General features: G+C 42.8%; 1 protein-coding gene across 1 annotated transcript in view; it reads right to left on the minus strand.

The window, feature by feature from the left end:
* LOC109401286 (serine/threonine-protein kinase PAK mbt) overlaps nucleotides 1-14,828 on the minus strand; it is a 48,810-nt gene extending 33,982 nt beyond the window's left edge. Inside the window, exon 1 of the mRNA XM_019673778.4 lies at nucleotides 13,115-14,828. Within this exon, the coding sequence (XP_019529323.3) occupies nucleotides 13,115-13,974 (860 nt within the window). The 5' untranslated portion in view covers nucleotides 13,975-14,828. The remainder of the gene's footprint in view (nucleotides 1-13,114) is intronic.
* Nucleotides 14,829-26,840: the final 12,012 nt, after the last annotated feature.

The raw sequence follows: 26,840 nt of genomic DNA on the forward strand, positions 1-26,840 counted from the left end.
GCCTTTTGACGGACGGACGTGAGGTGATCGAAAGGTGGAAGCAGCACTTCGATCAGCACCTGAACGGCGTGGAGAACGTAGGCACGGGAGCCCACGGCAACGGAGGAAACGACGACGCCAGTGCAGCGGAGGACGGAAATGAACCAACTCCCACGCTGAGGGAAGTTAAGGATGCCATTCACCAGCTCAAAAATAACAAAGCAGCTGGTAAGGATGGTATCGCAGCTGAACTCATCAAGATGGGCCCAGAAAAGTTGGCCACCTTATCAAGCCGGCTTCATCGACGGCCGGTCGACAATGGACCAGATCTTTACCGTACAACAAATCCTCCAGAAATGTCGTGAATACCAAGTCCCAACGCATCACCAGTTCATCGACTTCAAAGCGGCATACGACAGTATCGACCGCGCAGACCTATGGAGAATCATGGACGAAAACGGCTTTCCTGGGAAGCTGACTAGACTGATTAAAGCAACGATGGACGGTGTGCAAAACTGCGTAAGGGTTTCGGGTGAACTATCTAGTTCATTCGAATCTCGCCGGGGACTGCGACAAGGTGATGGACTCTCATCCCTACTCTTCAACATCGCTCTGGAAGGTGTGATGCGACGAGCCGGGCTCAACAGCCGGGGAACGATTTTCACAAAATCCGGACAATTTGTGTGCTTTGCAGACGACATGGACATTATTGCCAGAACATTTGGAACGGTGGCAGAGCTGTACACCCGCCTGAAACGCGAAGCAGCAAAGGTCGGACTGGTGGTGAATGCCTCAAAAACAAAGTACATGCTGGTAGGCGGAACCGAACACGACCGGATTCGTCTGGGTAGTAATGTTATGATAGACGGGGATACTTTCGAGATGGTGGAGGAATTCGTCTACCTCGGATCCTTACTGACGGCTGACAACAACGTGAGCCGTGAAATTCGGAGGCGCATTATCAGCGGAAGTCGGGCCTACTACGGGCTCCAGAAGAAACTGCGGGCGAAAAAGATTCACCCACGCACCAAATGCACCATGCACAAAACGCTAATAAGACCGGTAATCCTCTACGGGCACGAGACATGGACCATGCTCGAGGAGGACCTGCAAGCACTCGGAGTTTTCGAGCGACGCGTGCTAAGGACGATCTTCGGCGGTGTGCAGGAGAACAGTGTGTGGCGGAGAAGAATGAACCACGAGCTCGCTGCACTTTACGGCGAACCCAGCATCCAGAAGGTGGCCAAAGCCGGAAGGATACGGTGGGCAGGGCATGTTGCAAGAATGCCGAACAACAACCCTGCAAAGCTGGTGTTTGCAACTGATCCGGTTGGCACAAGAAGACGTGGAGCGCAGAGAGCACGATGGGCGGACCAGGTGGAGCGTGACTTGGCGAGCATCGGGCGCGACCGAGGATGGAGAGCGGCGGCCACGAACCGTGTATTATGGAGAAATATTGTTGATTCAGTTTTATCTTGAATTTAATGTAATACTAAATAAATGAATGAATGAATAGTCGGCCGCTGAATAGCGTTGAAATCTCTAAGACATCTCTAAGTCTCGGATATGTGGCATACAAGAAGACACTGTTGCAAACTGACTCAAAAGGACAAAAATTAGTTTTGTTGTAAGTTCCACGTATTTTGTTGGCTTCTTGTCAAGTTGTTCATTTTCTGTGTTATATTATCCATTTTTTTGTTCTTGTTAATTTACACTTAAAGCTAGTGCATTTCAATTATTTAGTCTTTACTGAAATGTGTATTTTTTTTTTCTTTTTGAAAGGTTACTAGCCGGTCGCTGAATAGCGCTAAAACCTCTAAACTAGGTGTTGGATAGGAAAGAACATAATCCTTCTGAAGCAGTTTACCAGACGTGCACGGATGGGGTGGCATCCAAGAAGACACTGTTGCAAACTGACCAGGAAGGTTACGGTAGAAAGTGTAAAAAATTGTTTTTGTAGTAAGCTTATTGCGAAAAAATAATGAAGCACTACAAATGCACATTGAAAAAGAACATATTATAGTGGAACCTTACAAATGCGTAATAAACTAGGACAACACAGAACACATATTTCGCCCTGTTACCCTATTGGATAACAATTCTCAATGACAGGATGACGAGGTTTCATAATTGTTGTTGCTCCATCAGTCAAATTCTGTATTCGTGTTTTCCCTGGCTGTTTGCCTTTTGTTCGCATTAGTTGCTTTCATAGCTTGATTTTTGTCTAGGAATTTCTAATCCTAAGGGATTCCCGATTCGGGTTTCATCACTAGAGTTCTATAACTTGAAGTCTGTGCCAGGGGAAGGTTTGCATCTCTAGTACTTAATCACGGTCCGAAATGACCTGAATGTTGGCAATCGAAATAGGATTGCGGGCCACTATTCTGCCAGAGCCCTATAAATGTGCATTAATACTAGGGGAATATTTACAAGTTAAAATAGCATATTTAACACAAAAACTTGTAATAAAAACACACTCAACGGAAAAGAATTTTTTGTGGATGAAACCATCCACAAAAATTTCGTACGTACTCAAATTATATAAAAATTTATATGAAAGGTACCCTTAACATATAACTTACATCCAAATGCAACAAAGACTTTTCAGTCCTGGTAGAAGATTTTGGAGTTGGTACGGCTAGACCTACTGTAATACACCAGGAACACAACAAAACTGTACGTAGGCTAATGAAGCACTACAAATGCACATTAAAATATAACATATTATAGTGAAACCTTATAAATGCGTAATAAACTAGGACAACACATATGGATATATACAACACAGAACACATATTTCGCCCTGTTTCCCTATTGACTGTCAAACGATAAACTGCAACGATCGACGCGCCACCATCTTTCGAATAGTGGAAGGTGTAGGTACCTTTTTCGCGGTGTTGTTTACGGTGAAGCAACACCGCAAAAAACGTACCTGTGCTCTCCAACATTCGAAAAATGGTGGCGCGTCGATCGTTCTACGCTAGCGATTGTGCGGTGGGGTGATGACGTTTGGAGGCGAATTGGATAACAATTTCCAATGACAGGATGACGAATTTTTATAATTGTTGTTGGTCCATTACAACAACACAAAAATAAAACTTGTAATAAGGTCTATGTAGTACGTTAGGTTCTCGTCAATTTATCAGTTATTTATCATAGACTTCAAACATAGGTAGTATTATTGCTTTGCGATTTGTCTTATCAAACGAAAGATGTAGTTTCTACTCTATTGAAGTGTTATGATAGTAATTGCTGGTCAATTTGTTTATGCGTTATATTTTGTTGAAAAAAAAGCAGTAAGTTTTGTTCAAATTGTTCAGACATATTGGCCTCAACACTAGCTTCAAAACTGATGAACCTTTACATCGAACACGTTTTGCTTTTTCTTCTATTATGTATTCATCCCTACAATAAAAACTATGAAATATATCAAATTCGTTAAATTGTCCCATCGGTCCTACCAAGATAAACTATGTCATTTTCTCCCGCGTAAACTGGATAGTCATACACAAATAACGTTGTTCAGCTAATAAAGAGCAATCAGTTACTGTCTAAACTGTCACGTCTAATGCATTGACGTCAACAATGCGTTTAAGCATTGTTCGCACGTTAGCTTCAAATCTATCAGCACTACTAAGTGCTACAACTCTCCTTGCCACTGTCAATTTTTCGATTGATTTTACTTGCTATATTTAACCTTAGTAAGATCTTGGGGTCTTTTTTGACCTTTTTCAAATTTCAATTCTCTGTAGCTTTTGTTTAACGAATCCTAGAAATCTGAAATTTTCTGACAATTATTTTTTCGCGGAAATAAACATTTCCCAAACACAAAAAGCATTGAATGACCCCTGCAAAAGTTACAAATAAGACCCTGGGGTCATTTTTGACCCCAAACTTTGGACAGCTCGCAAAAATCAGTGGCTTGTCCGATTTTGGATCTCTTCGGTTCAAATGAAAGGGGTACAAGTCTAGTTTTCAAAACCACCGGAGAAATCCGGATTTGGCCACTGTGGCCACCGGGAACCTGCTTCAACTGAAAAAGGTCCCTAACTTTGGCAAGCTATAACTTTGCAACCAAACAAGTAATCAGGACCGTCCAAGAATCGTTGGTAAGGTATTCACGTGGACTTTGATTATAGACATTAATATGGACTAATAGGGTCCTAAAATTAAAGACGAAATCTGGCTTATATTGAATAATACGATCAAGCATGGCATTCTAATCGTAATTGTACTTTACTCGAACTTGAAAAACAAAGGAATAATGAGAAAATTCGAAATAAGTAAAATGATAAATAGTTCTACTTTGACATTTGAGGTCAACCTTGTGTGACTGAGCTCGACATTTTTCGCACTGGGATTTCAAAAATGTTCCTATCTGACATACACGGTGAAAAAAATCACTCAAAGTATGTGTTATAAGCTAGGGACGAGACAAAAGGCTAAAAAAATAAAAATTATATATTTTTAACTACGGTTAATAAAAACGTCAAAAATGAGTAAATATGTACTCTTGAACCATATATTGTGGTTTAAAACAAAAATCCCGATAGGTCTTTAGGAGCCTATTATCGAGAACCGGTTCCGAATTTCCGGAACATCCGAAATATTAGTTTTCATCCTTGCTATGTGCTTGAAAATCCACAAACGTTATTCAATTTATGGATTTTATTGCATAACTTCTCTGCACACTTCACTGAAATGAGAAACTAATTGTTAAGAACCATTTTTGAAGTGTTCTGGTCAGGTATGATCAATGCGGAGCGGCTTACAGGGTTCCCGGAAAGTGGTCAATTGGGTAACGGCAATGAACTTCGTATAGTTTTCACTTCAAAACCCGGCGCCACATGGTTCAACCTTCGTGGATTTCCATGCCTGTTGTTCTTGTGATACACAAAGAGATTGATAGTCATCTTTTTCTTCTTCTTGGCGTAACATCCCTACTGGAAAAAAGCCTGCTACTCAGTTTAGGTGTTTTATGAGCGCTTCTACTGGTATTTACTCTGCCAATCAATATTTTACATATGTATATCGTGTAGCAGGCACGAAGATACTCTATGCCCTACGGAGTAAGGGTAATTTCCCTTACGAAAAGCTCCTAGGCTGACCGTAAATCGAACCCGTCACCCTCAGCATGGTCATGCTGAATGCCTTTACAGCTATGATTATAGGAGCCCCAAATGAGTAGTCATATTGGTTCCACGTGGTCACCGGAGAAATCCATATTGTACTGCTCTCAGACTTTTACAACAAATGTAGGCTTTTGACGGCTCAATTTTATTATTTATCGTCACTGTAATGTTCGGGTATAGAGATAAACAAATGATGATCGATCGCGATCTTTTTGGCCACTGGAGTGACAACCGGGGTAACCCCAATTCTGCTACTTCAATTTTCTTTCTGCAACAAAAGTAGGCATTCGGAAGCTCACCATACTGTCGTGAGCGCTATTCAAAATTTTTACTTTCTTGTATACTGCCCTCACTCGCATAACTGTCCCATTTGACTTTTCATCACTTTTGAGTTAACGTTATGAATACTCATCATTTTCGATGTACTTCCAAAAATAATAATAAAAATTATGATTTTTTATGTCAATATGTGAAAAAAATACCAAGTCATGAGCGTCCCATACCAAAAGTACCCGCATAACAGTCCAGTGTGATACTCTTCAGCTTGACAGCTCAAGTAATAATAATCCTATCAACGCCATGGCCTACTCAGTGATGTACCAAACTACCACATCTCCTTTTGTTCAAATAATAATGCAATTTTGTTCTACAAAAAAAGTAAAACATCCAAAAATCCTTCATTTTGTGCTTGTAGAAGAACCGATCAATTGTCAAATAGAACTCTATCTGTAGTAGTAATAGATGCACTGTTCTTGCAATCTGCTTATCAATCTCTCTAAAGTTACTCTTAGGAGGACTGCGTGAGTTAATTTGATTTTCAACTTTCAATAAAATTCTTTTATGTTATTGTCTAGAACGAATTGTTGTTTTTATGAATCGCGGCTATTGTCGTACCATATGAGTGAAAGTATTACAGTTTTTTGACCTTTCTGCCACCTTCAACACTGATTTTTATCCACTCTTTGAGTGCCTTTTAGCTGGACAGATTTTAATCTGCCGCTTTGACGTCTCCCTTCTCTAAGGCGAGACATTATTGCCAGCCCCGGCCAGATTTTCATCTGCCGCTGTGGCGTCTCCCTCCTTTGAAGCGAGACATTATTGCCAGCTCCGGCCGGAATTTATCCGCCGCTTTGGCGTCTCCCTTCTCTGAGGCGAGACATTATTGCCAGCCCCGGCCGGAATTTATCCGCCGCTTTGGCGTCTCCCTCCTTTGAGGCGAGACATTATTGCCAGCTCCGGCCGGAATTTATCCGCCGCTTTGGCGTCTCCCTTCTCTGAGGCGAGACATTATTGCCAGCCCCGGCCGGAATTTATCCGCCGCATTGGCGTCTCCCTCCTTTGAGGCGAGACATTATTGCCAGCCCCGGCCAGATTTTCATCTGCCGCTTTGGCGTCTCCCTCATTTGAGGCGAGACATTATTGCCGTCCACGGCCGGGGTTTTCACCCGCCGCTTCGGCATCTCCCTCTTTCGAGGCGAGATTTTACGATTTCCCTCTTGTCTGATCCGAGCAGATGCTATCCGTCGGAAAACAGACTATTTATAATTACCTATTCCAATTTTATTCAGCTCTGCTTCTTGTCCTTTCGTTTTTCTCCTTGTTTTTCACGAGGTGTGCAGCCAGAAACACGAAAGTGATTTCCTTTCAAATATCCGCCGATCCTTTCCCTTCTTCACGTTGGTTTCCTGTCTCCTCGTATCCGTTGCTTCAGAAGTTAAATCTTCGCGGACTCTTGTTAAACGAGCGGGTTCTTGCTCGTCGCCAGTGTGATACTCTTCAGCTTGACAGCTCAAGTAATAATAATCCTATCAACGCCATGGCCTACTCAGTGATGTACCAAACTACCACAAGTCCCATCATGGATTTTTGTGTTACGTAACACAAAACTGAACAACTTTGTAGTGATTGTAATATTTTTTACAGTTATATATTCATGTGCAAAGCAATCTGTGAAAGTTTCGAGATGATCGAAATATTCTTCAAATTTTGGCGATTTTTCAAAGTTTTGTATGGAAACAAGTTTTCAAACTTCAAATGCTGTTTTCTCAATTTCTACTTTTTGCAAATGGGACTGTTATGCGAGTGGGGGCAGTATATGTCTCGTAAAATCAGAAATGTCCCCGATGACACCTCCGTTGAACCTATGCTAGTTGTTCCGGGGTGGCCATATTAGTTGATACAGACTTCAGTCTGTCGTTTCTGACCCAGTCATTCGAAATCATGAAGATTGATATGTCGCACGGCATGTTTAGGTTGAAAACCAGAAGTGTCCCCAATGAGGCCCCGCGGAACCTGTCACGGGAATCCGGATAGGTTAACTTATTCAAATCTGGTTATCGCAGTTGTGTTCCATTTTCAACACTGACTATGATGTGAGTTAGAGCTTACGTGCATGCAAATAAAACCAAGACATTGTGTGTGATACGGGATACGGGAACCTAATTTGTACGATGGTGCAAACATTATCACGACCACGGTTGTATCTACAAAAGCAAAGTTAAGTTATGACCGATAGATTTTTGGGTGAAAAATAATTAAAAAGGAGTTAAAATTATCAATGTCACTTACGTCATTCTGCAGAATTACGGCAACATAGTATAAAATTCTCGCGCTTAGTATCATACGGGCGTATCTATAATAATCGACTTCTCTTCGTCGATTTTCTCTTTGGATGATAACTTGGCCGGAAAATCATTTTTGGTTGTTTTTGTTGTTTTAGAAGCTCATCCTAAACACACCGAGAGCTCATCCGAATATTGGTCATACTTCCAGGAACAATTCGAAGAGAAAATCGATGAATAGAAATCGATCATTGTAGATACGCCTGTATGATACTAAACGCGAGAAGTATCAGTTCCGGGTGTATGATAGTATTCGAGAGATTCCATAAAAACTGGAGACTCCAAAATAAAAATACCGGAAATTCATGAGCCAGTTCCACCATGAATTTTACCAGGACTTCCACTAGAAATTGTTTTTTGGTGGTGTTGCAAATATGATCACGTTTCATTAGCAATAAATGTATAGATTTGTAAATTTTTGTTAGTATTCTCACAAAAGCAATTATTGTAGATGCAGCAATCTATCTTCCAATGAGTGTATTCTCACTGGAAATGATCTCGAAATTGTTATTGCAAATTATAAAATACAAAGATGAAGAGATGAGGAGGTTTTATGCCTGTTGGAAGAAGGTTTGTTGAAAATTGCTCTATTCCAGCAGCGTTTTCCATCTCCGGTGAAAATTAAAAAAAAAACTTTGGGAGCTCCCACGATTATTGCTATATAGGGTGTCCCAAAAAGTATAGCGAAAATACAATCATTTTCTTAACAAACAACATTTTTTATATTTTTGTATTTTTATTCAAGGTATTTTAATTGATATCTGTAAAGAGTTTATACATTGAAAAGGGTTTTTGTATGCAGAACGTTTAAAATGAAAAAACATCTTTCAAAACTTCTGCACAAACTACTTTTTTACGGTTTTGCCAAATATCCAAATTCGAAACATTTTTTTCGATTTTTTTTCACATGATATATTCGGAAACATGTTTCCTCAGATGGTTGATTGAAATTTTTTATAAAAATATGTTTTGCCTGTGCGTACGTGTATTTTGGAATTTTGAGAAAACTTGAAAATTCGCCTTTTCTAATTCTGGATAAGACATGCCCACAGACATTCGAGTTTTTAAACATGTTTTAACGAGAATAAAAATAATTCAATCTACACTTTATAGAGCTGGAGCATTTATTTTACTTATAGTGAAATTAAAATGCAATTTTCTGCACGTTGTGATACATATTCAGAACCTTGTTTTCATCTATTAGAAAAACGGGTTTTCAAAAATATCGATTTTGGTGTTTACATTTATTTTTCAGGTTCTAAAGTATATGTTTTCAATTCAAACTAAGGGTTGTATAATAGATACGCATATGGAAATACACGGAAATATTTTTTGAAATATTTATCGAGCTTAATTTCATGCGTAGGAAACAATTTGTCAAGCGGTGTTATTGAAAAATATAGCAATTTGTGCAGAAGCTTTAAAAGGTCTTTTAGGGAATGTTCTACTGCTTTCAAACGAAGTGTTAAATGCAAATTTTATTGATTGGCATTTGATGTTAATATATTAAGGCAGGATATGTGTGAAAATAAATTTTGTTTATGCATCCATTCCCAAATGCCAGAGCTGCAAAGTTGTGCCCATACTTTCTGGGACACCCTATAAGTGTTTCACTATGAATTCCGGCAGACTTTTCACCAGGAATCCCTCACGGAGTTCAAACAAATATCTCTCACGAAGATCGCCTTATTATTCGTCTAGAATTGCCCGCAGGAGCTCCAGAAGAAATTCCTCTAGATCAGTGGTGCTCAGCACTTTACGCATTTCATCAACAAAATTGCTTAGTACTTAACGAAAACCACTTCAATGACAAGCAAATTTGTATTCAAACTGAAGCTTAGTATTGAAGTTATTTAGTTGTACAAGGTTATTAAACTGAAATTAGTCTTGTAACTTTTCGTAATTTGACGAGCTTCGGCAAAAATGAGTGCGGCCTGTGGGCCTAACTTTTTACTCAATCGAGCAAATCTCGAAAGATTTAAAATATAACTAAGTTTTTTCCTCCATAACCAGTTATCTACAACACCAGGCTTTGGATAAAGCATGAATTTTTAACATATCTCTTTAGTTTTTATCGATTTCTAACCGAATGTTGCGCGAAAATACTGCTCTAGATGTTCCATTGGTAACCTTTCAAGGAGTTCCAAAAAGAAAACTTCCAGTAGTCCCACCATCAATTCCACCGGAAATTCTATTTTGAATTGACCCCTGCAGGAAATGCTGTACAAATCCCTGACGGAACTTCTGATAGAATCCCTGGTGGTTCAATAGATTCTCTTAGAGAGAGATCCCTACAAAAAGTTTTGACAAAATCCCTGAATTGAATTTTAGAGAAATTTCAGAATGATTTCCAGGAGGAATCACTGAAAGAATTCTAGGAGGAATTCCAAGAGAAATTTCTGAAGGAATTCTAGAAGGAATCCCCGGAGAAATTGCAAGAACGATTCTCAAAGAAAGTTCAAGAGGAATGTTGATGTAACCGACTGAACCCCGTTTGGTCGACATAACGGCCGAACCCGGCGATAATAATAAATGATTTGCGTTGACAATAGCCGAATGAAAGAGGAAAGAGAATTAGAGAGACTTTTGTTCGATGAATGTGATGAATATCATATTGATTCCACGAGGATAAGTTTATAAATCAGTTCGTTAAAGTTATACTTTCTCTTTATTATAGAATTTTATACTGAGTGAGTACCGCTAGAGCTAAATAAGCAAATGGATTTTTTTTTTTTTTTTTTTTTGCTAGGTTTCTAGCTGCACTCTGAATAGAGTTGAAACCTCTACACTAGACCCGAAGATAGAAAAGAGTACGTAATCTTTCAGAAGCAGTTTGCCAGCCGTACGCGGAAAATGATATCCATTAAGACACTGTTGCCTACTGACTCAGAAAGTTACGGTAGAAGGCTGGAAAGTTTTCAATTGGTCAGTCAGTCAGGATTTTCCTATGTAGTGTTATGGTCACACGGTTTGTGTTTGTCGTCTTGTTCGATTTTGTGGTATGGTTCAACATGTTTTTCTTCTCGTTAAGTCAGTTGTCGTATGTTTGTTTTTTTCATCGAATCAATCAAACCCTGTATGTTAAAATATAGTCGATCCTGTGACAAATTGTTTTCTTGATTTCGTTAATCGTTTTTTACTTCTCTGTGTTCATCTCTTGTGTCCTTAAATTGTCATCGGTCCGAAACCCACAGAAACATGCAACTGAACTTCTGATATTTTTCTGTTGGTATCAAAATGCCATCTAAGAGATAAACAAAAATACGTCAAGTTGGTCAGTTGATTGCAATAAAATTTTAAAATAATAAAGATTGCTTGTCAACTATTATGTATTCGTCCTCCTACAAATACTATGAAAAATGTTCAAATTCGTTCAATTGTCCTATCGGTCCTACCTAGATAAACCATGTCATTTTCTCAAGCGTAGCCTAGAAATGTCAACCTAGTCATACACAAGTAACGTTGTTCAGTTAATAAAAAGCAGTCAGTTTTTGTCCAAAATGTCACGTCGAACGCATTGACGTCAACAATGCGTTTGAGTGTTCGCACGTTAGCTTCGAATCTATCAGCACAATTAAGTGCTGCAAATCTCCTTCCCACTATTAATTCTTCGGTCGATTTTAATTGCTTTATTTAAAGAAAATATGATCAACTAACATTCTAAAAATTCGAAAAAGCGACTACCGTCTATCCCCGTTGGTTTGACCGCATCTAATCTGAACACTTTTTAGTTTGACCCCCGCTAATATGCACATCGTTCAAACTAAAAATGGTTCAAACGTCATTCTGCTCATGGAACGGGGTGAAACGGAACGCAGAATCAAAACAAAACAGCAAATCAGGTTACCAGCAGTGTGCTTTTCGACACCCACCGGGTTACTAGAAGTTCAAATTAAAAATGAACCCCGTTGGTTTGCATGAGGTGTCGTTCAAACCAACGGGGGTACACGGTATGACATTAATGAATTACTAATCAAAATCAACCGAGAAACGTGGGAAATAGAGCCCACTCAACATTTTGAAGTCAGCTGGCTGTAAAAGGTTCCAAAATCTGTCACAAATCCTACAAAACTTTTATTAGGATTTGTAACGATCATCAAAACCTTCTTAAATCCAACCGACTTGGAACTATTGCTTGGGAATAGACTCTAATGAGCCCTGGCGGATCCTCCATGTTTATCGAGCATGTCTGATGCATATGATCAGCCATACTCCATCTGCAGCAGCCGGTTCGTGATGAACCGTTGGAGGCGCATTAAAGTGTTAAAAAGGTGATATGTTTCACTAAAGAACACTACATTACAATAATCAAAATGAAACTCCTTCACTTTAATACCGTCAACCCCTGCGAACTTGGCCAGGGAGCTAAATAAGCAAATGGAATTGTAGTTATTTTTGTCGATATTGAATTACAGCTCGCGGTGGTCGCTGATCATCGTACATTCGTAGGGTACTTGAATCGATAGCTGACACCTACAAGTAAATATGAAAAACCCTTGAAATTGTTTGAAATAATGTATGAGATATTGTTGGGAAATAAGGAATTAATTTTGAGTGAGGATAAGCCAATGTAAGCGCAATCAATGTAAGTTCCAATGACGTGTACTAAAATGATAAATATAGCTTTTAGCGTTCCATCGTTTGTGGGATCTGCACAGCGTGCTCAAAAGATATTCGTATACTCCTTCCCAACAAGGAATTTCAGAAAGAGTCCCAAAAAGAATTCCAGGAGGACTCCCCAAAGGATTTCAAGGAGGAATCCCATAAGGAATTCCCCGATTAAAAATTCCAAGAAGAATCCCGAAGGAATTTCAGAAGGAATCCTCAAAAGTATTCCAAGAGGAATTCTCGAAGTAATTCCAGAAAGAATTCCGGATGGAGTTCCAGGAAGAATCCCCGAAGAAATTCCAGGAAGAATCCGCGAAGAAATTCCAGGAGAAATACTTCAGTCCTGAGCACCCACAGTGGTGCAGAGGGTCGAATTGAAAGTTCTTTATCCTGGGTGATTGCCCGACATCGCCTTGACCTGTGGCCAGGTTAAATTTCTGTCGATTTGATTTACTTCGTTGTTAAGGCTGCGCCGCCATGAGCCTCAGGGCCTGCCTCGTTACAATATGGTCCGGCACGGAATTCTACTTGTTGCTGCCAGAGAGTTGCGTCAATCTTCTCTTGTATCCCGCTAAGGATCACTTTGCAGAGAGAACGATGCACAACTACATAATATGTACCTCGTTTATTATCGCATACAGGTCACCCTTGTTGGGCACGAGTGTTATGATTTAATTTTCATTACTGGCCTGTTTTGGAAGTATCTATTGTGAAATGTTCAAGTATCCCGCGAGATCACCTAGCATAGTGTTTCCTAATTTGTTGTTAACTCACCTGTTTGGGAATAACGCTCCGCCACCATCCGTCACCACATTAACTGGATTCGAGAGGTGATTGCCGTTGGTACCGGCAGGCTGCTGGTGCTGCTGCTGTTGATGCCCTCCCAGATGCCCATTCATATGCGGATGGTGATGATGGGCTCCCGGTTGGGGTTGATGCTGTTGCTGCTGCTGCTGGTGATGGCTGTATGGCTGGTGCTGATGCGAATGTTGATGGGAATGCTGCGCCGAATGGTGCTGTTGCTGGTCAAAGTTGTTGTTCAGATGATTGAAGTTAGCGGCGTTATTGGTGCCATCAGGGAAGGGTGCTCCGGTTCCGGGTTGAGATTGCTGCTGATGGGGATGGATGGGGTTTCCGAGGAAGGACTGTTTGGTTGGAACGGTTGGAGGGTAGTTGTTGTTTATCGAGGGGAAGGGTGATTGGCCTCCACCCAGGTGGAGGGGTTCTTCCGGAACGGAGGGCGGAACGTTGGTGTTGGCACGCAGCTCTCCTCGTCGGACGCGTGGAGGACTTGAACTGCGCAGGGAATTGGATCGGGCAACGCTGGAAGTTTTTGGAAGAACCAGCTTACCCGGTTCGCCGATGCTGCCTGTGGTGGAGGCCGCACTAGAGGTGTTGTGCGGCCTGACGATAGTTTTCAAATCGAGGATTTCCGTGGGTGTAATTTCTGACGGATCAATCAGCGGCAGAGGGCGATTAGTGGACTTCAGTATCTGATTGTTTCCCACGATGGAAGCCCACTGCAGCGGGAGACCAACGTATCTTCCTTCCCGTTTATCGAACCCCGTGTGGACACGATGCTCGAAGTTACTCGGGAAGGAAATTTGAGGCTTTTTCTTCTTTTTGGAGAACATTTTCACAACATGCACCCAGCACAAACACTTGTTTCAAGAGATTCTCAGGAGATGATTGTTTTTCACACACTGATTCACCTTTCTCCGTTATTCGTGCACTTTTAGTAGGAGACGACTAAAGCAGATCGTACGCAGTAGGTAACTGTTGACTGTGGAATTTGGATCACCGCTTCACAAAATCACTTTCTTCGGACGACTTCTGAGATAACTTTCATCGGAAGTAAGGTGCTGGATCGTCAACCAATGCCTTTTATGATCCACCAAGAAACGTCGTTCAAATCTTCCTGAATTAGCCACGCACGATGACAACAATATTCAAAGCCACACACTCTTTGTTATTTTGCTTCTTTCACCTTTTTTTTCGCCCGTTGGATCCCCTTTGCAGAAACTTTTACCACCAGCAGCACATTATCTACCTACATCGCACTTCCCGAGATGTTATTCGAAGGAACGCGAGCTGCGGAGAAGCGCAAGAAGTTGTCAAACACCAACTAGACTCGTTGTCAACAGACGGACGCACACACACACGCAACCGAGCAACGCGACAGACAACGACGATCGTCTCGAAACATTCGCGCACACACCACTAAAGCCCAAGCAGCGAGAAAAAAGGGAGGAAAATCTTCCAGCACCCCTAAGAAAAAATCACGATTTTCAACCCCGGATCGAGGCTTCTTCCGGCGAGTCTGGTCACCACTGGATGCACTGGTCACCGCGACATCGTTTGCAACGGAATTCGTTCCATTTCGAGCGGATTTTTCACACGATTTCACACGCGAGACAACAGCGACAGAAAACAACGAGACTTCAACCGATCGCGACTGTGGCAGTTTTTGGAGTCTTTCGCGATCTTCTTCTTGGCGTCGTGTCACTTCTCCCGTCCGCGACGACGAGTTCGGCGGCAGGGATGCCAATTTGATTCATAAAATCGGCTGCTTATTTAATAATATTTTTTTAACGTTAAATTTCGGATGCATTAAACGCTCTACTGTTAAACATAATGCGTTGCTGGTGAGAGAAGTTGCTACGGAGTTTCTACAAATTTTACAATAATTACGATGGACACATGGATGGACATAAGCGCAGCTACGACAGTGACAAAAACCACAAGTAAATAAAATAGCCAAACTGGCATCTTTCCGGGTACGACGCTAGCGCCAAACAACACTTTGGTGGAGGGTGGGAGAAACCTCGATGGCATTTTCTGTACAACCCCAGTGGTAAATAACAAAAGGCAGTGATAAATAGGTACACGGAAAAATATTTTACCCGGCGAATAATTGAGTTGTCCAAAAAATGTCTCACGAAACCTAATGCAAGCCTATCCATATACGTGAGAACAAAAGATGTTTACAAAGTTCTTACAGATAGATTAACACGGGAAATCTGAACACAAACCACTACCACACAGGAATTTGGATTGGTCAATTTAATGTATAGTTTTCGTTTTTGCGACGGTGCTACCAGCGGCGTCATGGTCGCTATTTTTTTCGCAGTCAAGTTCGCAGATTGTGAACAATGCTCGGTACCCACTTTACGTAATTTATGTTTAGTCCCTTACTGTCAGAGCTGTCAGATCAGTGTAACACGCTAAATATGATTTACACAAAAGGCAATTTACACGGAAAAAAATACACAGTTATGAATATTATTGGGTACCGGACTGAACACACAAATTTTTGATCAAGGGGGAGGACAGCCCGATCTGGGCTGCAAAACGGTGAGTCGATAAGGAGAGCGTCCAATATAGCTCTGGTCCTCACAAGTTCCTACCTCATGCTTCCACGGGTCAAGCGATGACAAAGACCGCCAGCTAAGAGTTGTGTGCTTAGCTGGTAGCGCAGCCTGGGCACTGTTGTCCTTCTGACATCAGCTAGATTGAGGAGGTACGATCCGAGTGTCTGTTCACCAAGGAGGTGCGGCTCAAACAGCGTCTGTTCTGGCATCCAGCGGCTGAGTAAGAAACGCTGCACCACGCCCAGCTAGATCCAAGGTGGTAGCCCCATCAGCGTGGTCGTCCCAGTGTTGGTTGGGACGTTAAACAGAACTGGCACGATGGCCCTCCGGCGAGACAGGAGTGTTGGCGTAGGCCCAATAAGCCACCCGTAAAAATCCCCATTGCGAATAACATAGGAGAAAATACGACTCGATACAATCGGCAAAGACCCACGCGACGAAATAAGGACTACGATTGGAAACTTGGAACATGGAATTGCAAGTCACTAGGTTTCGCAGGATGTGACAGGATAATCTACGACGAACTACATCCCCGCAACTTCGACATCGTGGCGTTGCAGGAACTTTGTTGGACTGGACAGAAAGTGTGGAAAAGCGGGCATCGAGCGGCTACTTTCTACCAAAGCTGTGGCACCACCAATGAACTGGGAACAGGATTTATAGTGTTGGGCAAGATGCGACAACGTGTGATCGGGTGGCAGCCGATCAACGCAAGGATGTACATGTTGAGAGTTAAGGGCCGTTTCTTCAACTACAGCATCATCAACGTCCACTGCCCACACGAAGGGAGACCCGATGACGAGAAAGAAGCGTTCTACGCGCAGTTAGAGCAAACATACGATGGTTGCTCGCCGCGTGACGTGAAAATCGTTGTCGGCGACATGAACGCGCAGGTAGGAAGGGAGGAAATGTACAGACCGGTAATCGGGCGAAACAGCCTGCACGCCGTATCGAATGATAACGGCCAGCGATGCGTAAACTTTGCAGCCTCCCGTGGTATGGTAGTCCGAAGCACCTTCTTCCCCCGCAAAGATATCCACAAAGCCACCTGGAGATCACCCGACCAACAAACAGAAAATCAAATCGACCACGTTCTAATCGACGGTAAATTCTTCTCGGATATAACCAACGTCCGCACATACCGCAGTGCGAATATAGATTCGGATCACTACTTAGTCGCTGTATGCATGCGCTCAAAACTTTCGACAGTTATCACCACGCGTCGAAGTCGAACGCCGCGGCTCAACATCGAGCAACTTCGTAACGTAGAAGTGGCTCAAGACTACGCGCAGCAGTTAGCAGTGGCCCTACCAACGGAAGAGCAGCTTGGCGCAGCTACACTTGAAGATGGCTGGAGGGACATCCGATCCGCCATAGGTAGTACCTCGGCTACAGCACTAGGCTTCGCGACTCCGAATCACAGAAACGACTGGTACGACGGCGAATGTGAACAGTTGAAAAACGAGAAGAATGCAGCATGGGCGAGAATGCTGCAACACCGTACGAGAGCGAATGAGGCACGTTACAAACAGGCGCGGAACAGGCAGAACTCAGTCTTCCGGATGAAGAAGCGCCAGCAGGAAGAACGAGATCGCGAAGCGATGGAAGAGCTGTACCGCGCTAAGGACACACGAAAGTTCTACGAGAAGCTGAACCGCTCGCGCAGAGGCTTTGTGCCACAAGCCGACATGTGCCGAGATAATCACGGGAATATTCTCACGAGCGAGCGTGAGGTGGTCGAGAGGTGGCGGCAGCATTACGATGAGCACCTCAATGGCGACGTTGCAAGTACCGAAGGTGGCGTGGTAACAGATCTAGGAGTATGTGCACAGGACGAAAGACTTCCGGCCCCTGACCTTCAAGAGATTGAGGAGGAGGTTGGCCGGTTGAAAAACAACAAAGCCGCTGGAGCAGATCAACTACCAAGCGAGCTTCTAAAATACGGTGGAGAAGCACTGGTGAGAGCAATACACTGGGTCATTACCAAGATTTGGGAGGAGGAAGTATTACCGGAGGAATGGATGGAAGGTATCGTGTGTCCCATCTACAAAAAGGGCGACAAGTTGGATTGCGGGAATTACCGCGCGATCACACTACTGAGCGCTGTCTACAAGATACTCTCTCAAATCTTATGCCGCCGTCTATCACCGATTGCAAGAGAGTTCGTGGGGCAATATCAGGCTGGATTTATGGGTGAACGCGCTACAACGGACCAGATGTTCGCCATCCGCCAGGTGTTGCAGAAATGCCGCGAATACAACGTGCCCACACATCACTTGTTCATCGATTTCAAATCGGCGTATGATACAATCGATCGAGAACAGCTATGGCAGATTATGCACGAATACGGATTCCCGGATAAACTGATACGGTTGATCAAGGCGACGATGGATCGAGTGATGTGCGTAGTTCGAGTATCAGGGACACTCTCGAGTCCCTTCGAATCTCGCAGAGGGCTACGGCAAGGTGATGGTCTTTCGTGCTTGCTGTTCAACATTGCTTTGGAGGGTGTAATAAGAAGAGCGGGGATAAACACGAGTGGGACGATTTTCACGAAATCCGTTCAGCTGCTTGGTTTCGCCGATGATATTGATATTATTGCTCGTAAATTTGAGACGATGGCGGAAACGTACATCCGACTAAAGAGTGAAGCCAGGCGAATCGGACTAGTCATTAATGTGTCGAAGACAAAGTACATGCTGGCAAAGGGCTCCAGGGAGGAATCACCGCGCCCGCCACCCCGAATTCATATCGACGGTGATGAAATCGAGGCGGTTGAAGAATTCGTGTACTTGGGCTCACTGGTGACCGCCGACAACGACACCAGCAGAGAAATTCAGAGGCGCATTGTGGCAGGAAATCGTTCTTACTTTGGACTCCGCAGAACTCTACGATCGAATAAAGTTCGCCGTAACACGAAGTTAACCATCTACAAAACGCTGATTAGACCGGTCGTCCTCTATGGGCACGAAACATGGACCCTACGTGCAGAGGACCAACGCGCCCTTGGAGTTTTCTAACGGAAGGTGTTGCGTACCATCTACGGCGGAGTGCAGATGGAAGACGGGACTTGGAGAAGGCGAATGAACCACGAGCTGCATCAGCTGCTGAGAGAACCAACCATCGTCCATACCGCGAAAATCGGGAGGCTACGGTGGGCGGGTCACGTCATCAGGATGTCGGATAGCAACCCGACTAAAATGGTTCTCGAGAGTCATCCGACCGGTACAAGAAGACGTGGAGCGCAGCGAGCTAGGTGGATCGACCAAGTGGAGGACGATCTGCGGACCCTACGCAGAGTGCGGAACTGGAGACAAGCAACCATGGACCGAGTGGAATGGAGGCGGCTACTATGTACAGCAGAGGCCACCCCGGCCTTAGCCTGACCGGTAAGGTAAGTACAGCCCGATCTGGTATCAAAATTAATAAAATATCAAAAATATTAATCCTAATATTAAAAAAATCATCAGATATGCCTTGCTTTTACGCATTGTTTATAACTGAAACTTACAAAGTTATTCAGCGTTTTAAAAGTAGAGTTGTGAAACTACACCCGGAGCTGTTCTAGAGTGACTGAACACCCCGTGGTTGTTTTCTAGAAATAGCCGAGTCACCTAATCGTCTCGGCCTCTTAATAGCTCTCTGATGCATTTTCCCAACTTGTACTTTTCGTCAAGAAACCACAAGTTAATAGCAGCTATGAATCCTCAGTTTCCCTATCCCCTGGATATGCTTGCGCTAGCAGATAATATACACGGAAATAACTTGATGATTTTGTGGCTATATCGGTCTCTTTCTACTCATAGTATAAGGGAGTAGAGATCAAAGTGAATAATGAAATGATAGATATGATAGAATTCGCTAGGTAGCGAACAAGTGTGAAAATTTTTATAGAAGGTGAAATTAGGCAAGTAGGCCATGTATTGAACGAATACATCGAATGCGTGAAACTTCTGCCGTGCGACCTGTGCTTTTAAACAGATCGGCTTGGTTGGTAGTTTTCATACCACCTTACCAAGACTGGCAAAAGTTTCAGGCACCCGACTGCCTAATGTATTGTTCTGTTTTCATCACAAATTCTATCGATCGGTAGCTTTTTCGGAATTCGCACTCCGTTCATAGGGGTATGCCTATATCGCGGCGTGTTCTTCCTATTAGCTTTTTCGATCTTATAGGATAGAACACTTTTCTTTTTGAGCCAAACTTTTCATATCATATGCTAATTTATCGACCGTATTCTATTAATAACTTGATGATTTTGTGGCTATATCGGTCTCTTTCTACTCATAGTATAAGGGAGTAGAGATCAAAGTGAATAATGAAATGATAGATATGATAGAATTCGCTAGGTAGCGAACAAGTGTGAAAATTTTTATAGAAGGTGAAATTAGGCAAGTAGGCCATGTATTGAACGAATACATCGAATGCGTGAAACTTCTGCCGTGCGACCTGTGCTTTTAAACAGATCGGCTTGGTTGGTAGTTTTCATACCACCTTACCAAGACTGGCAAAAGTTTCAGGCACCCGACTGCCTAATGTATTGTTCTGTTTTCATCACAAATTCTATCGATCGGTAGCTTTTTCGGAATTCGCACTCCGTTCATAGGGGTATGCCTATATCGCGGCGTGTTCTTCCTATTAGCTTTTTCGATCTTATAGGATAGAACACTTTTCTTTTTGAGCCAAACTTTTCATATCATATGCTAATTTATCGACCGTATTCTATTAATAACTTGATGATTTTGTGGCTATATCGGTCTCTTTCTACTCATAGTATAAGGGAGTAGAGATCAAAGTGAATAATGAAATGATAGATATGATAGAATTCGCTAGGTAGCGAACAAGTGTGAAAATTTTTATAGAAGGTGAAATTAGGCAAGTAGGCCATGTATTGAACGAATACATCGAATGCGTGAAACTTCTGCCGTGCGACCTGTGCTTTTAAACAGATCGGCTTGGTTGGTAGTTTTCATACCACCTTACCAAGACTGGCAAAAGTTTCAGGCACCCGACTGCCTAATGTATTGTTCTGTTTTCATCACAAATTCTATCGATCGGTAGCTTTTTCGGAATTCGCACTCCGTTCATAGGGGTATGCCTATATCGCGGCGTGTTCTTCCTATTAGCTTTTTCGATCTTATAGGATAGAACACTTTTCTTTTTGAGCCAAACTTTTCATATCATATGCTAATTTATCGACCGTATTCTATTAATAACTTGATGATTTTGTGGCTATATCGGTCTCTTTCTACTCATAGTATAAGGGAGTAGAGATCAAAGTGAATAATGAAATGATAGATATGATAGAATTCGCTAGGTAGCGAACAAGTGTGAAAATTTTTATAGAAGGTGAAATTAGGCAAGTAGGCCATGTATTGAACGAATACATCGAATGCGTGAAACTTCTGCCGTGCGACCTGTGCTTTTAAACAGATCGGCTTGGTTGGTAGTTTTCATACCACCTTACCAAGACTGGCAAAAGTTTCAGGCACCCGACTGCCTAATGTATTGTTCTGTTTTCATCACAAATTCTATCGATCGGTAGCTTTTTCACCTTCTATAAAAATTTTCACACTTGTTCGCTACCTAGCGAATTCTATCATATCTATCATTTCATTATTCACTTTGATCTCTACTCCCTTATACTATGAGTAGAAAGAGACCGATATAGCCACAAAATCATCAAGTTATTAATAGAATACGGTCGATAAATTAGCATATGATATGAAAAGTTTGGCTCAAAAAGAAAAGTGTTCTATCCTATAAGATCGAAAAAGCTAATAGGAAGAACACGCCGCGATATAGGCATACCCCTATGAACGGAGTGCGAATTCCGAAAAAGCTACCGATCGATAGAATTTGTGATGAAAACAGAACAATACATTAGGCAGTCGGGTGCCTGAAACTTTTGCCAGTCTTGGTAAGGTGGTATGAAAACTACCAACCAAGCCGATCTGTTTAAAAGCACAGGTCGCACGGCAGAAGTTTCACGCATTCGATGTATTCGTTCAATACATGGCCTACTTGCCTAATTTCACCTTCTATAAAAATTTTCACACTTGTTCGCTACCTAGCGAATTCTATCATATCTATCATTTCATTATTCACTTTGATCTCTACTCCCTTATACTATGAGTAGAAAGAGACCGATATAGCCACAAAATCATCAAGTTATTAATAGAATACGGTCGATAAATTAGCATATGATATGAAAAGTTTGGCTCAAAAAGAAAAGTGTTCTATCCTATAAGATCGAAAAAGCTAATAGGAAGAACACGCCGCGATATAGGCATACCCCTATGAACGGAGTGCGAATTCCGAAAAAGCTACCGATCGATAGAATTTGTGATGAAAACAGAACAATACATTAGGCAGTCGGGTGCCTGAAACTTTTGCCAGTCTTGGTAAGGTGGTATGAAAACTACCAACCAAGCCGATCTGTTTAAAAGCACAGGTCGCACGGCAGAAGTTTCACGCATTCGATGTATTCGTTCAATACATGGCCTACTTGCCTAATTTCACCTTCTATAAAAATTTTCACACTTGTTCGCTACCTAGCGAATTCTATCATATCTATCATTTCATTATTCACTTTGATCTCTACTCCCTTATACTATGAGTAGAAAGAGACCGATATAGCCACAAAATCATCAAGTTATTAATAGAATACGGTCGATAAATTAGCATATGATATGAAAAGTTTGGCTCAAAAAGAAAAGTGTTCTATCCTATAAGATCGAAAAAGCTAATAGGAAGAACACGCCGCGATATAGGCATACCCCTATGAACGGAGTGCGAATTCCGAAAAAGCTACCGATCGATAGAATTTGTGATGAAAACAGAACAATACATTAGGCAGTCGGGTGCCTGAAACTTTTGCCAGTCTTGGTAAGGTGGTATGAAAACTACCAACCAAGCCGATCTGTTTAAAAGCACAGGTCGCACGGCAGAAGTTTCACGCATTCGATGTATTCGTTCAATACATGGCCTACTTGCCTAATTTCACCTTCTATAAAAATTTTCACACTTGTTCGCTACCTAGCGAATTCTATCATATCTATCATTTCATTATTCACTTTGATCTCTACTCCCTTATACTATGAGTAGAAAGAGACCGATATAGCCACAAAATCATCAAGTTATTAATAGAATACGGTCGATAAATTAGCATATGATATGAAAAGTTTGGCTCAAAAAGAAAAGTGTTCTATCCTATAAGATCGAAAAAGCTCCAGATGTTGTACATATCAAAGAGACGTCGTTCTATTTCCGAAAGTAAAGTCATACCCACCATTATCCCTAATTTCTTTATTTGCTACATCAGACTTGTGCAGGGATAATAAAAAAATATGCTCGTAAGACATGGACAGAACCTCCAAACTTCTCACGATTGAACATCGTTATTAAATACATTCTGGAATCGCTATTCAAAAGTAATCTGGTAGCAGAACAGGTAGCAATGTTCCAACACCAAAAATGTCAATTAGCAATGACTCAGAGATCCCGTCTCGCATTAAACAACCATTGAACAGAACTTGGCTATTTGTCCTGAAAATAATTAAAATGATTAAATGCATCAATAGAAAATAAATACACTCATGCAAAAAACCTTGCATTCGGTCCGTGTGCTTCTGTTGACAGATGTATGTTGATGGGAAAATCTCTTTAGTAATCTGAGCTGCTTCGATGATATTAAAAATATCAAAAATATTAACCTGATATTAAAACTATATCATTGAGCTGACCTCCTCCTTGTTTTTGATCGTTTTCTTTGGTACATCGAGGTCTTGAAATTCTGGAGCTCGATTTGAATAGGTCGTATGTACATTTGTCGATATAAAATTCGCCCAGTACAAAATGCAACGAGGGGTGATTCGACAAATCGCTCCCATACAAAATTTATACTTATTTTTATACTTTAATTCATGAAAATTTGGATTTCGGCTCAGTTTGGCATGCAGATTCAGAATATGGAATTATCTCAACACCGCTAAAGAAGCCAATTGGGTTGTTTAGTGAATAAAATATTGTACGTGCAGTTGAGGGCTGCAAAACGGTGAGTCGATAAGGAGAGCATCCAACATAGCTCTGGTCCTCACAAGTTCCTACCTCATGCTTCCACGGGTCAAACGATGACAAAGACCGCCAGCTAAGAGTTGTGTGCTTAGCTGGTAGTGCAGCCTGGGCACTGTTGTCCTTCTGACTTCAGCTAGATTGAGGAGGTACGATCCGAGCGTCTGTTCACCAAGGAGGTGCGGCTCAAACAGCGTCTGTTCTGGCATCCAGCGGCTGAGTATGAAATGCTGTATTGCGTCAGCTATACCTAAGAAGGCAGCCCCTTCAACGCAATGTAGGCAGCGCGGCCCCGGTAAGGTAGCCTGCTGAAAACCTTCAAACACCCAGAAAAGCAATAGTAGAGTAAACGGATTGATTCAACGGCAACAGACCCGGCAACGAATAAAGGACAACGATTGGAAAGTCGGATCTTGGAACGTGAGAACTTTGAATGAACCCGCACGTGTTGGGCTCCTGGCTCGTGAACTGCGTAATGTCGGCGTTAATGTGGCCGCTATCCAGGAGATACGCTGGCCCAAAACTGGAGAACGCGAATTCCGAGCGGTGGATCCCATCGCCAACACTTCATTCAAGTACCACATCTACTACAGCGGCGGCGATAAGGCAGAACGTGGAGTTGGCTTTATAGTGATCGGGAAGCAGATGAAGCGAGTTATTCGGTGGAAGCCGATAAGCGACCGAATCTGTGTGTTGAGGATGAAGGGCAAGTTCTTCAACTACAGCCTGATCAGCATCTATGCGCCAACGAACGACAAACCCGATGACATGAAGGATGAGTTCTATGAGAGCCTTGATAAGGCCTACGGAGAGTGCCCAAAACAAGATGTCAAAATAGTCATCGGAGATGCAAATGCGCAGATCGGCAGAGAAAGTTTCTTTCGGCCTGTCATTGGAACGGAAAGCCTTCATTCTGTTACCAATGATAATGGTCTGCGCCTTGTGACATTCGCTGCTGCTAGAGGGATGGCAATCAGCAGTACCTACTTCGCACGTAAGAATATCCGAAAACACACCTGGCGACACCCGAGTGGTGACACTTGCTCCCAGATAGACCACGTGCTGGTCGACGGGCGACATTTCTCGGACGTCATAGATGTGAGGTCCTACAGAGGCCCGAACATCGACTCGGATCATTATCTTGTAGCCGCTAAAATTCGGGCGCGATTATCCAGCGTCACGAGTTCAAGAAACAACAGGACGATGCGTTTCAATATTCAGCGCTTGTCAGCCGAAGGGGTTGCTGCACAGTACCATCAGAAGCTAGACGAGAGGATAGGAGAGACCAACGGATCTGGAGATGTCAACAGCTTGTGGGGAAGTATCCACGAAGCAGTGACAACAACAGCGCAAGAGGTGATTGGTACCGCTCAGCGACGCCAACGTAATGGTTGGTTTGACGAGGACTGCCAACGAGCGACGAACGAAAAGAATGCCGCCAGAAGTCGAATGCTAGTGGCCGGTACCCGGCAGAACAGAGAGCGGTACAGGGTTGCAAGAGCAGAAGAGAAACGAATCCACCGCAGGAAAAAACGGCAACACGAAGAGAGTGTTATTGCTGAAGCGCAGGAAAGTATGGACAGGAACGATATGCGGAGATTTTATGCAACTGTCAATGGCGCGCGGCACAAGACTGCGCCAGTGCCCGCCATGTGCAATGACCGGGAAGGAAATTTGCTGACAGACAAAACAATGGTGGCAGCCAGGTGGAAGGAGCACTTCGAAGATTTGTTGAATGGTAGCAGCGAAGGAGCACCCAGGAACAGGATAAACATAATGGATGACAGTCAAGCAGTGGAACCACCAACACTGGATGAGGTTAAAAAGGCCCTTAAGGAGCTGAAAAACAGCAAGGCTGCTGGGAAGGACGAGATCCCGGTCGAACTTCTTAAGCACGGAAGCGAGCAGCTACATCAATCAATCCATCAGATTATTATAAAGATTTGGGAGGATGAAGAATTGCCCACTAGTTGGTTGGATGGCCTCATATGCCCAATCTACAAGAAAGGGCACAGACTGGAGTGTGCCAATTACAGAGGGATTACCCTTTTAAATTCGGCGTATAAGATACTGTCGCGTGTCCTGTTCAACAGACTGCGACCTCTTGAGGAGTCCTTCGTCGGCGAATACCAGGCTGGTTTTCGTGAGGGCCGATCAACGACGGATCAAATGTTTACCCTGCGGATGATCCTAGATAAATTTCGGGAATATAACTTGCAGACTCACCATCTGTTCATTGATTTTAAAGCAGCGTACGATTCAGTGAAAAGAAATGAGCTTTGGCAGATAATGTCAGAACATGGTTTTCCGGCGAAACTAATTAGGCTGATACGCGCAACGCTGGATGGATCAAAATCAAGTATTCGGATCGCGGACGAAGTGTCTACGTCGTTTGTGACCTTGGATGGATTGAAGCAGGGGGATGCTCTTTCAAATTTATTGTTCAACATTGCACTCGAAGGAGCGATTAGGAGGTCAGGCGTGCAGAGGAATGGCTCTATCATCACACGGTCGCACATGCTCCTCGGTTTTGCGGACGATATTGATCTCATCGGCATCGATCGTAGGGCAGTGGAGGAAGCTTATGCTCCTCTGAAGAGAGAGACAGCGAGGATAGGCTTGACGATTAACTCTACCAAGACGAAGTACATGATAGCGGGTAGAGACAGAAGCAGGCCTAGTGGTGTTAGTGCTGAGGTAGTGATTGATGGGGAAGTGTTTGAAGTTGTTGAAGAATTTGTTTATCTTGGAACACTTGTGACATGTGACAATGACGTTTCCCGTGAAGTGAAAAGGCGTATTGCAGCTGCGAATAGGGCCTTTTACGGATTGCGTAGCCAGCTTAGGTCCCGTAACTTGCAAACGCAAACAAAATTCGCTCTGTATAAGACGCTGATTCTTCCGGTTGCCCTCTACGGTCACGAAGCGTGGACGTTAAAGGAGGTAGACCGAAAAGCTTTTGGAGTTTTTGAGCGCAAAGTGCTGCGGACAATTCTCGGTGGGAAACAAGAAAATGGAGTGAAATGGCGCAGACGCATGAATCACGAGTTGTACCA

The sequence above is a fragment of the Aedes albopictus genome, chromosome 3 (genome assembly GCF_035046485.1).
Source record: "Aedes albopictus strain Foshan chromosome 3, AalbF5, whole genome shotgun sequence".
Lineage (NCBI taxonomy): Eukaryota > Metazoa > Arthropoda > Insecta > Diptera > Culicidae > Aedes > Aedes albopictus.